Here is a 15114-nt window from a genome sequence, read left to right as displayed (position 1 = left end):
GTTTAGATACATTTTAGGTATTGCATGATCTCAGTTTCAAAAAAGTAAAAATAAAGAAGTAGTTATCAAGAAAACATCATGACTGGCAAACTCAATTATTAGGCAAAGGGAAGTCACATAAGAAATTTTAGTTGAGGGGCGCCTGGGTGGCACAGCGGTTAAGCGTCTGCCTTCGGCTCGGGGCGTGATCCCAGCGTTATGGGATCGAGCCCCACATCAGGCTCCTCTGCTGGAGGCCTGCTTCTTCCTCTCCCACTCCCCCTGCCTGTGTTCCCTCTCTCGCTGGCTGTCTCTATCTCTGTCAAATAAATAAATAAAATCTTAAAAAAAAAAAAAGAAATTTTAGTTGAAATAAGTCCTTCGTGACCCTCGAGACCAAGTGCACTTAAGCTTTGTCGCTTTCTCACTAATTAGGCAGATCGTTATTATCACATTGGCCATTATGGGTCATCTGTTCTGACAGAACCACACAAACCTCATATCAAATGGACACATTTTTCTTGAGGACATTCTCCATGTTTTGAAGTACTGAAAAACTTTTTTTTGAAGTGTAAAAGCAGCAGATTTTAGGATAAGAAATAGAAAATGTAAAATGGCCATGTTTTAAAATAATTAACAATATAAGAGCAAACACTGATCGAATTCAAAGTAACTACATATATTGTACACCTGAAACTAATATAACATAATACTACCTGAAGACAGGATAATTCTTTTCTCTCTCTTTTTTAAGCACGGAAAGCTTAAAAAGTAAATAAAACAAAACATGGAACACTTCACGAATTTGTAGGTCATCCTTGTGCAGGGGCCATGCTAATATTCTCTGTGTCGTTCCAATTTCCGTATATGTGCTGCTGAAGCCAGCACCATGATAATTCTCATTTTTATTTTACTTTTCTTTTCTTTCTTTAAGTAATCTCTACACCTAATGAGGGGCTGAAACTTTCAACAGTGAGATAGAGAGTCTCATGCTCCACTGACTGAGCCAGCCAGGTGACCCAGTTCTCTCTCTCTCTCTTTCTTTAAGGAGGGTGGAGAGAGGGGCAAAGGGAAAAAGAATCTTAAGTAGGCTCCAGTCCCAGTGTGGAGACCGACGCAGGACTGGATCTCACAATGCTGAGATCATGACCTGAGCTGAAATGAAGAGTCATAAGCTTAACCCACTGAGCCACCCAGGCGCCCCGCCAGTTCTCATTTTTATAGAGAACTTGTATGTGGAACCCAAGGGGTGGCACCTTAAGAAATCTGTGGTTGCATCTATTATAGAAGTTTTCAACAGAATATAAATCACGGAGAGAAAAGATTGTAAGAGTAATGAGTCTTGGGGGATTGGGGGTAGGGGAGGGAGAATTAAAAAAAAGAGTATGGAGTCTTTTATTGAAACGGATAAATCTATTTTAAACAGTTCTTATGGGGGTGGCTGGGTCGCTCAGTGGCTTAAGCGTCTGCCTTCGGCTCAGGTTGTGATCCCAGGGTCCTGGGATCGAGCCCCATGTTGGGCTCCCTGCTCAGCAGGGAACCTGCTTCTCCCTCTCCCTGCTGCTTGTGCTCTCTCTTGCTATCTCTCTCAAATAAATAAATAGAGTCTTAAGAAAAATAAGACAAAAAATAAAAGCATTCTTAGGGGTAAGATTACAAAAGGACAAAGTGTAATAAGCCAAATATGGTGCAGAGGGCTACTAATAGGATATATACTACTGAAAACACAGCTTGTAAGATGCTATTAGGGAATGACACAAAGATGAAAATGATAGGAATGCTGTTTACAGGCAGCATGGAACCAGGCATGAGAATCTTAAAATAAATCTAAACTAAGTATTTGTAAGATGGAGCTAAGAAGCAAAAAGGAATGCTAATTCTCTCGGCCTTGCCTCTTCACTTCTATTTATTGAATCTTTCCTAGCATTACATAAGTGTCTGCACTGTCATTTCTTTTATCTTCCAAAAACCAAATAAGCCAACTCTCCTTGCAAATATAAAAAAATCAAAGTTAAGGAATACCCTATAATTCTAACGTTGAGTATCAGTATAAATTCAAGGTGTATTTTTTTCTTTGGACTCCCTGGAGAGATGGCTGAATTTATATATGGGGCAGGATTATATAAGATGAGCCTAGAACATCTCGTTGGAAGAGAAGCTAAGGAAGCTATGAAAGACAGTCAGGGTCATGACAAAAAAGTTCAGAAGCCAGCATGATGGGTTTCTACTGAGCAAAGTTGGGACAATTTGAGGATGTTTGGTTTCAATTTGAGGATTTTTAAAGCATTTTCATATTTAACTGGGAAAAAAAACCCTATTTAATATGCACTGAAATATAAACTATAAGTAATGAAATATAAATACTGCCTATAAAATAATAACACAAGATCAAATGATACTAAATTAAGAAAAAATTGAACACACTGGAACATGCCTAGGAATTAACTTGTATTCTGAAAACTGGTGAATAAAGTTAACTTGCCAAGCATTTATTCTAATTTCTTGGTATGAGCCACATCTCAGAGTTAACAAGTTATTCGTAAGGACAATACTCCTTTTTAAAAGATCAACTAACAAATGGAAATAGAACGGTAGACTTTGTTACTCCTAATGGAATAAAGAATATAGAAGATGATAGTAATTTCTAAAACCATCAGGTGGAAAGCTCATAGGGAATGTTATAATCAGTGAATCACGTTGACAACACCTGTACTATGGATCAGCCTTAACATCAGAAAAAGAGATACCATCAGACACTGTGTTTCCTGATATGAAGAAACAAGAGTGTAGAAATGGGACAGTGTCCCTGCCACAACAAGTGATTTTTGTTTTCTGGTCTGTTGTTGTTTTGGTGAGCTCTACATCAATGTGGGGCTTGAACTCGCCATCTCGCCGGAGATCAAGAGTCCTACGTTCTACCTACTGAGACAGCCAGGTGCCCCCGTAGTTAAGGGTTTTTAAAACTGAAGCTGAATTTGTCTCTACAGGATAATGGTTTCTGCTATATGTAAAAAACACAGAAGAAGGGAAAAATAGGAAAAGCCAGCTTTAAATGAAAAAAGGTATAGGATACATATCAACTAACCATAATGTGTGACCTTGTTTGGATACCGATTTAAACATACCAAATGTCAAAAAAGAAAATAAGACAGGTGGAGCAATTTGAGCACTGACTGGTATTAAGGCATTATTTGATTTATTTGTTTTGGGTATTGTGGTTCTAACTATTCCTTATCTTTTAGTGACACACACTGATGAAGTAATTGATAGTATGATGTGATTTCTGCAATTTGTTATCAAAAATTTCAAAGGGATAGGGCCTGGATAAGGATATAGATGAAATAAGAATTATTACGTATTAAAAATATTTAAGGGGCAGCCTGGGTGGCTCAGTCGGTTAAGTGTCCACTCTTGGTTCCAGCTCAGGTCTTGATCTCAGGGTCATGAGTTCAAGCCCCATGTTGGGCTCCACACTGGGTGTGGAGGCTGCTTTAAAATAAATAAATAAATATTTTTAAAAAAGAATTAAACAATTTTTAAATGTTTTAAATTGGGAGCAAAAGAGGGAAGTGGGATTCATTAAATTAAGTCACTCACTTTGTACCTTTAAAAATTTTTTCCATTTCAGAAAAAAACCTCACAGCCCTGTAAACTCCACTGCATTCAACTGATCCCCTTTATCGCCAGCCACAAGAATTACCCCATTTCTCTCCCATTTCCCTATGAATCCACGTCATTCATTCTCACTATTGAGTCTGCTCAAGTAGGACCTCTTGTCGCCTACAAAACTCATGGTGAAATATCAATCCTCATCTCGCCTGACACAGAGCAGCATCTGACATGGTTGATCACTCCCTCCTTGAAACACTACATACGCTCTTGGGGTTTCACTCCTACCTCACCAGACCTTCCAAGTCTCTCTTGCTGGTTCTTCATCTCTGAAGACTGTACACACTGGAAATTCCTAGGATTTGTCCTTCCAGCTCCTTTAGTGTCTCTGTGATTGCATTCACTCTCAGGCTTTTAAATACCATCTCTACACATCTGACTTCGTAAATCATACCTTGAGCCTACATTTCTTCTCGGAACTATACCCTTATTCAACTGTTTATGTAATAGCTGTCTGACAGGTGTCTTGAAATTGACATGTCCAAAAGTGAGCTTCTGATCTTCCTCTATATCTTTCCAAATCTATTCCTCTCTCCCCATTTCTCATGACCTTTGGTGATTTCCCCATCTTTCCAGTTCCTTCAGACCAACATCAGGATAAACACTGACACTTCTTTTTGTCCACATTCCAGATTTATGAGAAATCTTGTTGACTCTACCTTGAAAAATCCAGGACCAGACATTTCTCACGTCCTTCAAATTAGCCAATCTGGGCCAAGCACCATCACCTCCCTTCTGAGCTGTTAGGATGGCCTCTGTACCATCAGCCTATTTTTCTGTTTTCTGTCTACTGTTTTTAACTTTCAATCCACTAAGTAGAATGTTAGATTTGAGTCAGGTTATAGTTCTTCTCTATTCCTTTTTTTTTTTTTTTAAGCTTTCATTTCTTATATAATCTCTACACCCAAGGTAGGGCTCAAACTTAAAACCCTGAGGTAAAGAGTCACACTCTCCACCAAGTGAACCATCCAGGTGAACTAAGTCCTTCTCGATTCTCAAATATTCAGTAACCTTCCTCTCACTCAATAAAAGCCGATGTCTTTACAGCAGTCAACAAAGCCTGGGATGAAAAGCTCAGACACCCCTCTTCCCTCTCTGATCCATCTCCTACTCTTCTCCCCATTTCATACTTGCTTCAGCCCCACTGGCCTCCTTGCTTGCCTCAAGTATTCCAGGCAAATTCTTGCCTCCTGACCTTTACATTTGCCATTTACTCTGCCTGAAATGCTATTTCTCCAAATAAAAACACTCATGATTCTCACTGCTTTGGGGCCTTGACTCAAACGCCTCATTCCCAGCAAATAATTCTCTGACAACCATATTCAAATGGTATTCTTGCACAGCACTCCGTCTCCTCTTTCACCGCTATATTTCCAACATCCACAACCGCACAAAGGGGTGCTCGGTAATACCTGTTGACTGCCTTACTTAAATTGATGCTAAACATGACTGAGGAAGACTTCAAGAAGTGATGGCATTTCACGTATGACAAGGAGGAGGAGTCGTGCTTCAAAACAGATGGGGAACAAACAATAAAAACGTGTTTAAAAAAACAAAACAAAAAACCATAAATAGAAAAAAAAATACCAAGAAATACTGATGGGCCACTTTCTGGATGACTTTGAGTTTTGGCAAGTACGGAGAAATTGTGTACGTGAATGCAGTCAGTGTCTTATTTTCTAAACCAACCGGTATTAAAAACAAAGGAGAGTTAAGAAGGATTGTTTAACTGAATTGATATCTGATCTGAAGTTGGGTTCGTTTTCCTTTTTTTCTTTTCTTCCCAGAATCCCTCATTCCTAAGAGAGCAGCAAAGATAAAGGAGAGGGGAAATAAGGTGCAAAGGCAAGTCCCAACCCTTTGGCCAATGGAAGTTATGCACAGAAACTCAGCAGTGTCCACAGGCCTCACCTAAAAGCGGCAGCGATGATGCCTTGCTACTGTTTGTGGTCGAGTTATTCTTACGCTTGATCCGAGGAATGAATTTCTTCTCCACAGCTCTTATCTTATGTGCGAGAACTTCTGTCATCATGGCTGCCCTCTTCTTCCCAGAACGAGGAACTGGCTGAGTAAAACGCATTCTTTTTTTGCGGCAGGGTGCGAGCACCTCAATGGCCCCAGATTGGATCTTGGCTTCCATTCCTTCACTAGAGCCAAACTCATCTGTGTCTGAGAGTTTGTAGAGCGGAAGCACATGCAGCTGCTCATCTTGAGGGATAACCCCCAAGGAGCGGTTATCTTCTCTTGTTAAAGTACAAACCTGACAGAAAGAAAACATGAAATAGGTCCTGCACATTTATCATCGTTATTTCTACCTTCTAACTGTTGCCATTGTCAAAAGGATCTGTACTCCCATTCAGTCTTCCATTGATTACGGCTGGTATAGTGATTTTGGATAAATAATATGTATCAAGTCACTCAACAAGCATCAATTCTAGTAATTTATCAACTGTTTGTAAGCAGACCAGTATAATTTTGAGTTGATTTTGTAAGTCAATGATATTATACACGTTTATGTACTTTATAGTACTTTTAAAGAGTAAACTCTATCCCCAATGTGGGACTCAAACTCACGACACCGAGATCAAGAGTCACACGCTGTTCCAACTAGCCAGCCAGGCACCGCGAAACTCCTATATTTTAAATATTAAGGCTATTGTTACTTTCCATTTTACTTCATTGCCTAAGTTAGGGAATATCTACTGGATTATCCAGTGTTCATATCAAATATTAACTATTAAGAAGACATTATTTTAGCCTATATATTTCCCTGTTTCTTAACTAATGTCACATTCTTTGGGTAGAGGGGGATTCATTATGAAGAATTTTCTAATTTGCTCTGTTTTCCTTTAGGATTTTTTCACTTCTGTTTATAAGTGGAATTTATCTACACATATATATAGGTATTTTATTCTGCAACACCCAATCCCCCATGTCAGGGTGAATTTTTCTTCACTAAATGAACTGAGCAGATATTAATGAAGTAAAAGAAGCACAAGACATTTCTCTCTAGCAGGAGTTATAGTCTAATAGTTTTATTTTTAAATTGATTTTTTATTATTTTTAAAAATTATTTGTTTTTAAAAATTGTAATAGTTTTTAAAAATTAAACTTTCACTTTGATCTATTTTCTCTTTCTGCTTCATGTTGCTTCTATTCTGGTTAGGAACATATCAGAAGTTACCTACCTTTCTTTTGCATGTGAAGTAAGACATCTGAAGAAAATTCTGTCTTAAATACAACCTGTCACAGTTTTTCTCCTTACTTTAAAAGTTGTTTTTATTCATTGTAGAGAAATAAAACTACAGAACTACATACAGGAAATTCCTGACTTTGATGCCTAATATTAATATTTTTCTTCATAGATTAGTATCTTAGTGGTAATTAATTTTCAAGGGTCATTAAAGAGCCACCAAAAATATATCCAATGGTTTCCTTATTTTTATTAAAAACATTTCTGCTAGAGCTAAGGGCTCTTTCTAAGACAGTAGGCTGGAAAGAAATATAACTGCCTGATTGTAAGGTTGATAGACTTGATGACTACAGATGGGAAAGTAAGCTAAACTTAAAGTTTTAAAAATCACACTATTTTCTCAATATTTACAGTCACATTTACCAGCAAGACTTGAAATACTGAATTATCTTGAGTGTTATTTGTCAGTAATTTTAAAGTAATCATGTTAAAAATTAGACTCTTCCAGCAATAAATGTTTACTTTCATCAATTTATCTGTTCACAAGGAGACTAAGAAGGGGACAAGGAGTAGATATGAGGAGCATAATTAGAAGGACTGAGGTAGCAGACAGGGTGAAAAGAGTTGGCAGCCGAATTTGAAGAACTCAGGGTTTCAGAGATGGGGAACTTTGGAGTTATGTCAAGTTCTGGGTACAAGCCTCATGGCATCAACAACAGAGCACTGGAGAAGAGGCAGCACTAAATAATAGATAAGAGAAGCACAAGAGAAGCGAAACCAAAATATAGTTTGATTCTTAACCTAATTCAGCCTGATCACAGATAGTTTGTAACGAAGCAAATCAGGTAAAATGCACTAGCCAAGCAATGACAATGAACTACACTCTGGCTAAGAATCATCCGGACAGATTTATAATATTTCACCATCTGAAAATAACACTGATCTCAAAGGCTACAGTCAACAACAGTGGAGAAGAATGATTAAGAAAAAAGAAAAAAAAAAGGCTCCTTAATCACTCATAGACTTTATTGGCCAGACAAGAAAGGAAGGCTGCCTTTTGATGGACTGCATTGTGTACCTCCAGCGGCCCGTAGCTATCTTTCTTATTCGGGGCCAACCAAGCAGACTGGTGTAGTGCAAGAATAAAGTGGCATGTTTTACCAGGTGAGAAGACAATTACTTGAAGCAAACCCATTCTACTTACAAAAGGACTACTGCACGATTCTCCACAGGGTCTTTTACCTCATTTAAATATCTCTTGATCGACATCACGCTACGGGTGTGTAATTCTTTTCGTGGCTGTAAACCTAAGTGTGTACAACTAAATGGAAGTATTTCCGACAATTCTGGAATATTAATCTAACTTTATACATATATACTGGCATTAAGAACAAACATGCACACACACGCACAAATGATACATTTGTCATAGTCCCTTCACAAAAACCCTGAAGTACACAGAAGGCAAAAAACAAAAACGAAAAGCAGTAAGCTGCTTAACTTCCTACCTACCAGTTTGATGGCATAGAACTGCACTCCTACCTCCTAACAAACACACCACAATGATTCAAGACTTGCAACAAACTATTTAAGGCCAGTTCTGTCACTTTGTGCAAGTCTATCAACAATAACTTAAACACCACTGATATTATATATTATGTGGGACAGACCATAAAACAGGATTTTTCACGATCATCATATTTCAAGACCTCAGCCTAAGCACACAGCGAATGGATCGTTTAGAATCAAAAACCACCCAGGTACATACCACAGTGCTTCCGTTGTTCATGTTGTGAATGTCCCTGTGCGGATGGGCACAGAAGTCTAGGCAAGCAGTAACTCCAGAGAAAGGACGACCTTCTTTGCTCCCAAGCCGACATTCTCGGGCAACATGTTCATATTCTACCTAAAAAGAGAAATGTATGACACACAGTTGTAAGAGCCAGAAAGAATCACCTTCAGTAAAGAGTAAAAACCACTTCTTAACCAAGTTCTTAAACTAAATACATTTGTAATGTCAGATTTCTGACTATAGTGTGGTCAAGTAGCAGACTAGTGTAGTTCAGTAACATTCAGGAAGAAGAGTCTGGGAGGATATCAAATAAAATGACAATGACTGGCGGTGACTAATGGTAGACTGATGACAATACGTGCTGGAGGTGAATAAATGAGCGGACCAAGCCTAAATTATCTCAGGAGGAAGAGAGACGACTACAGTGCATGAAGCACGTGTGAAGAGTTTTCGGTGTCTACAAAAAGTAGGTAAACATATACACATATGTACATGAGTCTATACAGAAGGTGAATTTATGACTCTTTTTAAAACGAAAAGTCGGCAATTAACAGACAGCATGTTATTCATGATAACAGAAATAAAGATTTAAGAAATCCAGATCTCTGGTTATGTTTAAAGTAAAAAGATCTTTACACTCATTTTCTACCGTGTGATGACTGCGTACATGTCTGTATTGCAAAATGATTGCCACAACTAGGTTAATTAACATCTCAGTCCCTTCACATAGTGAGGATTATTTTGTGTTTGTCATGGTAACATTTAAGATCTCTTAAAAACTTTTAAGTCTATGACACAGTATTGTTAATTATAGTCCCCATGCTGTGCAACAGATGACCAAATCTTATTTATCTTATGGCTGGGAGCTTGTAACCCCTGACCATCATCTCCTCATTTCCCCCACCCCTCATTTATTTGCTTGATGTCCTTTGAAGCACAAAATTTAGAAATTTTGACAACCTATTTTTCCTTATTTTTGTTTTTGGATTGTGTATTGCTAGTATATATAAGAACAATGACTTTGCGTATTATCTTGTATCCTGAAACCTTGCTAAACTCATTTATTAGCTCTAAGAGTGGGTGTGTATGTATGTGTAACCCTCAGCAGTTTCCATATATAGGATCATACCACTGGGTAGCAGAGATCACTTTATCTCCTTTTTTACTCTGAATTTCTTCAACTTGTTAATAGAACCTCTAGCAAAATGTTTAATAGAAATGGCGAGTAGACATTGTCTTGTTCTAGATATTAAGCAAAAATTTTTTTAGTCTTTTATCGTAATTATGATATTATCTGTGGGTTTTTGCAGATGTCCGTTATCAGGCTGAGGCAATTCCCTTCTATTGCTATTTTGTTAACTGTTTTTATCAGCAAAGTGTTGGATTTTGTGAAATGTTTTCTATTTATAGGAAGATCATGTGGTTTTGTTGTTTGTTCTATTAATGTAGTTAGTATACTACACTGATTGATTTTCTTGTGTTGAACCAATCATGCATTCCTGTCTTATAAATTATATTTCTAGAATTAATCACAATTCTGTCACTCTGAAGTTCTAATTCAATTGTCCTGATAGGAAGTCTTTTAAAAACAGGCTAGATAACTTTTTAAACTTAAAAAAAATATATATTTTTAAAGAAATATCTACACCCAATACGGGCCCCATACTCACGACCCCAAGGGTCAAGAGTCGCATGCTCTACCAACTGAGCCAGCCTGGCACATCCATGCTGGATAATTTTTTAAGCTGTTCTGTAAAAACAGATACACACTCAAGTTCAAATCTGAAGGTTTTCTATTAACAATGTTGTTGCTTATATAGAAATTTCAACCATGTTTAAGAGCACTGTATATGGTCTCAACACGTACCTGGTTTTGGTAAGCAACTGGAGCATACTGCTTATAGATTGGAGCTAATCGTGTAGCCAAACTCTGTAAATTATCTTCAAGGTTTTTTTCCTACAGGAAAAGACAGTCCATAAAAGTTGTTTCATAATGACAGGAGTTTTAGGTAGGAAAACGAATCATAAATCATTGCTGATGTGCGGATGATGCAGAACTCATACTTACCCTAATAAAAGAGCTACCATAGAAAATCACATGGATTGTTTCTTTAAAAATCTGAGCTACCGGTCATTGTTATGCTTTAATTGAGTTTCTGAAATTCAACTTCTATGTTATAAGCTAATTAGAAATCTAAATGGTGTTAGACGTAAAGTGCTGACATAGAAGAAGCCTACTTTAGTAGTACTGGGCACTTGAAATAAATGGAGACAGGATTCCTAGTGGCAAGGGGAGATGCTGAAGTAAAGAACTCTGACACAGCACAACAAGTGTCTATAACAGAAGTGGGAGAACAACAAACATAAGGTGCATACTACATATCAGGTCCTGTGCTAACAGCTTCAAATACAGATAAGTGGGCAACCGATTGTCTACAACTAGTGTTTTCTGTTTCACCTTATAACGGCTACAAATTGTGGAAGCCGTAGTGGGACACCAAAAAAAGAATCCGGATTGCTACTCATAGGAAAAACGTATGAGACCTTCTTTTTCAAGGAGAAGAGTCATGACAAATGTCTCTATTCAAAATCTCACTGAAGTTTTAGGTCAGGTCATGATCTCAAGGTTGTGAGTTTGAGCCCCGAGTTGGGCTCCCATCTCAGAGCTAAGACAGCTTGAGTCTCTCCCCTATTCTGTCACGCTCTGTTTCCTTCTCTAAAATCAATCAGTCAATCAATCAATCAGTCTTAAAAAAAGTCACTGAAGACAGTATAACATAGGCAGCAGATAAGGCAGACTTTGGAAACAATAGTTGAAAGGCCACTGCGATAATTTTTGTTGATAAAGCCAAAGCCACACACGATGTAGACACAGGAAGTTAAATCTGGAGTGCATTCACAAACCCAATTTGGGCAACCCTAAAGCATCAGTGATAACCCCTTTGGTGTCCTGATGATTTAGGCTGATGCTTTCATTGAAAAAGAAATTTATGCATATCAGGTCTATATATAGATTACTGTGTACCTTTCATCTATTTTACTTATGTATCTGATACTTAATATAGTTTCATAAACACAGTCAGGAAAGTCAGGACCCTACTTTAAAAACACTTCCTGGATATACTCACCCATTAATTATTTCATTTATTTGGAGAAAACAACAATTGTGATTTAAGTACCTACTGAAAGGATTTTGATTTTTGATTATGTTTTCGAATACCTGAACTATTTAGGTGGAGCAGGTAACTGTGTTTTATTACTAGGAGATTATGAATCATCTGGAATCAAAAGTCAGACTAAGCAACTGGTCATCATGAAGTATCTCATTTATACTGTAGAAATGTTAAAATAAAGTAGGCACGTAGAAAAAAAATAAAAGAAAGCTTGCAAAGCTGACCACTGGTATCATTTTACAAATTTAAGTTTCATTATACATAATGTAAAAATTTTGATTTTCTAATTCTTTCATTAGAACAAATGTGGGTGTCAGATATACAGGGCTCTTCTTTTCAGATCTTTACCTGTTGGGGCTCAAGCCTACATTCCTCTGCTCGTCTCTTCCTATACCTGATCCCGAGGACTGTCATATATCCACATCTGTGGCTATAATTACTACCTGGACCACAAATCACACCTGAGCTTCAGATTCTTCTCTTTTTTCTTATTATTTAAGATTTATTCATTTGAAAGAGAAAGAGAGAGAGAGAACGTGAGTGGGGAGAAGAGGCTGAGGGAGACAATCTTACAGCAGACTCCCCGCTGAGTGTGGAGCCTGACGGGGGTTCGATTTCAAAACCCATGAGATCACGACCTGAGCCAAAACCAAGAGTCCGAGGCTCTACTGACTGAGCCATCCAGGTGCCCCAGATTCTTATTATTGACCTGACATTCCCACTTGAATTTTATAGCAGTCTCTAATCTAGAGGCTCCAAAATGATTTCATAATCTGCCCTTTTGAAACTGGGTTCTATTTCCATGTACCTTCTATCGAGCAACAGCACTACCATCTAATAATTAAAACCTTTCCAGACTAACCACTGCCCACCATTTCCTCTGTCACAACCATATTGCAAGTCACAATTATCCCTTCTCTGGACTATTTTTAAGTCTATCTCATCTTGCTAAACACACTCTTTACCAACTCCAATCCATTATTCAAAGAGAAACCAGAGAGATCTCTTTCACAGACAAGTGTAATTGTATTATTCTCATTAAAACCCTTCAACGATCTTCCAAAATGTTTGACATCGCTTACAAGGCCACTGCATTCACCTTACTCTCCCTTGCCTGCTGAGCTTCACACTGGCCTTCTGTCAGTTTCTGTAATGAGAAATGCTTCTTTCTGTATTATAAGCACTATATAGATGTTATTCAATGTTTAAAATGATCATCAACAAAAACTGATCTCATACTCATTAATTATTATTCTATTGTAGAATAAAAATTTAACAGTCATGTCAATATTACTAATATATTTATATACTGGTAGTTTTATCATATAATATTTGGAAAGAAAACCTAACTTATTAATTTTAAGGGAGAAGGACACATCACATTATCAAGTGTTCTTATGGTTGAATATAGCACCTTTTTATGATCAGGTGTTTTATATGTCCTTTACTAAATTTTTTAAGTTTTCTCCCTAAAGTTCTAATACACTTCCTTTTTTTTAAAGATAAGCTCTACACCTAACGTGGGGCTTGAACTCGTGACCCCAAGATCAAGAGTTGCACAATCTACTGACTGAGACAGCCAGGCGCCCCTAACATACTTATTAGATTTCTTCTAAGGTCTTTGATTTGCAAATGATAGTTCTCTCTGGAATCATTTCCTTGTTTAATTGCAGTAGATGGCAACTCAAGAAAATGCTGAATAATTCTGATTATCTCTGTAAAGGGATCATTATTAATTCTGAGTTTCTTGAAAGATGTTATATTCATTGTATTACAGATATAATTGGATTCATTCCTGCTGTTTTATTTTGTGTTTCCTATTTATCTTGCATTCTAATGATTTTTAAAAATCCTTTCAGATTGTCTTCTTTTTAAAGATTTTTTCCCCCACAGCTATTTCAAAAGTTAAAAATTCTGTTTCTATTCATTTAAAAAATCTTAAAACATACACCTTCTCTCTCAAATATATGTTTCTCTGAAAACATCTAGAGCAGTGTTTTCCAAGCTGTGGGTCATGACTCGTTCGTGGGCCATGAAATCAGTTTAGTATGTAACAACTAAATTTAAAAAAAGAAAAATGAAATTTTATAAAAAATATTATAGTGAATCAGTGATCTTCAGCAAAAGCTAGACTGGATATTAACTTTTTAATATTTTAATATCTTCTCTTACATAGAGATGAAATATTATTTTCTGATGGCTTTATTTTAATTATTTACTTAAATATACCTATTGTACAGCAGTTTATAATACAAAATGTTTTTTATTCTTGGTCACAGCTCAAAGTTTGAAAAACACTGATCTTAGTACCTAAATTCTCCCCACTCCAAACAGCATAAAACATTACCACACTTAGTTCCTATAGGTGCCCCATCCCCCTCCCAGTGTCTACCCACCCTTGAGTTGATAAGAGTATGGAATTATACTTATCGGTTGTTATTTTAATTAAAAAAATGTAAGTACTCAACTTATTTAAACTTAACAGTAAGGTTGACTAATTTCTTTGCTCACCATGGCCTCGTGTCCCGGACAGATTGGTTCCGGTTTCATATATCTTCTTTCTGGATTACGTCCTTTAGTAATTCTTTCATAGTAGTTCTGTGGGTAGTAAACTTTCTGAGTCTTTGAAATTTTGGCAAATGGCTTTATTTATTCTTCCTACTTTGGCTGGGTATAAAATTCTAGGTTCTTTTAACAATGACTTCCTCTGGGGTTAGGGGAGAAGGAGGAGGGAACCAGGGACAGTTGGAATTTGGGTTGGTAGTTAAAGACTTTACCTAATTTATTGAGAATTTAAAACTATTTACATATATATATATTTTCTTAGTTTTTTCCCCACTATTTTAAAATATTTCATTCTTTTACTATTTAGAAAATATTTTAAGGAATGTACTTATAAATAAATTCATTGTGTAATTGAAAAGTAAAAAAGGACACTTACGTGTAAGGGAGAGCTTGGATCAATTCTAAATCTTCTAGGGCTTGGGCTTCTACCAAATTTACATCCATTGAAATACATACTCCATGAACAGCCAAAAGAGAACGAAGCTCCACAAGTCTCTGGATCAATTCCTTGACATGTACAGGTACGACTGTAAGATGGTAATTGCAAGGGAATGAACTGATAAAGCAAGGCCAATACCTCAGACAGAACATTTCAGATTCCTGTAACTTAAGAAGTACAAATGACTAATGAACTGATTTTAACATATCTATTTTATTACTTATTTTATCTTAAGTAGTGTTAACAACCCAAAGCTAATTGCCCTTGAATAAAAACAAGCTTTTAATTAAAATGTTTGTTCAAG

General features: G+C 36.9%; 1 protein-coding gene and 1 non-coding gene across 8 annotated transcripts in view; both read right to left on the bottom strand.

Moving 5' to 3' along the window:
* TET1 (tet methylcytosine dioxygenase 1) overlaps positions 1-15114 on the bottom strand; it is a 131810-nt gene that overhangs the window by 10106 nt on the left and 106590 nt on the right. For 5 of the 7 annotated variants that reach the window (XM_034662603.1, XM_034662602.1, XM_034662601.1 and 2 more), the window contains 5 exons: positions 14748-14898; positions 14318-14404; positions 10501-10590; positions 8610-8747; positions 5560-5908 (listed from right to left, as the gene is read on the bottom strand). In XM_034662603.1, the coding sequence (XP_034518494.1) occupies positions 5560-5908; positions 8610-8747; positions 10501-10590; positions 14318-14404; positions 14748-14898 (815 nt within the window). The remainder of the gene's footprint in view (positions 1-5559; positions 5909-8609; positions 8748-10500; positions 10591-14317; positions 14405-14747; positions 14899-15114) is intronic. The other 2 variants (XM_034662605.1, XM_002913735.4) reach the window with 1 other exon arrangement.
* On the bottom strand, positions 761-867 carry LOC117802885. Its single transcript, XR_004626396.1, has one exon. It is a non-coding gene; the product is annotated as a U6 spliceosomal RNA (small nuclear RNA).

The sequence above is a fragment of the Ailuropoda melanoleuca genome, chromosome 6 (assembly GCF_002007445.2).
Source record: "Ailuropoda melanoleuca isolate Jingjing chromosome 6, ASM200744v2, whole genome shotgun sequence".
NCBI classification, from domain to species: Eukaryota; Metazoa; Chordata; class Mammalia; order Carnivora; family Ursidae; genus Ailuropoda; species Ailuropoda melanoleuca.
This window is presented reverse-complemented; position numbering and strand designations above follow the sequence as displayed.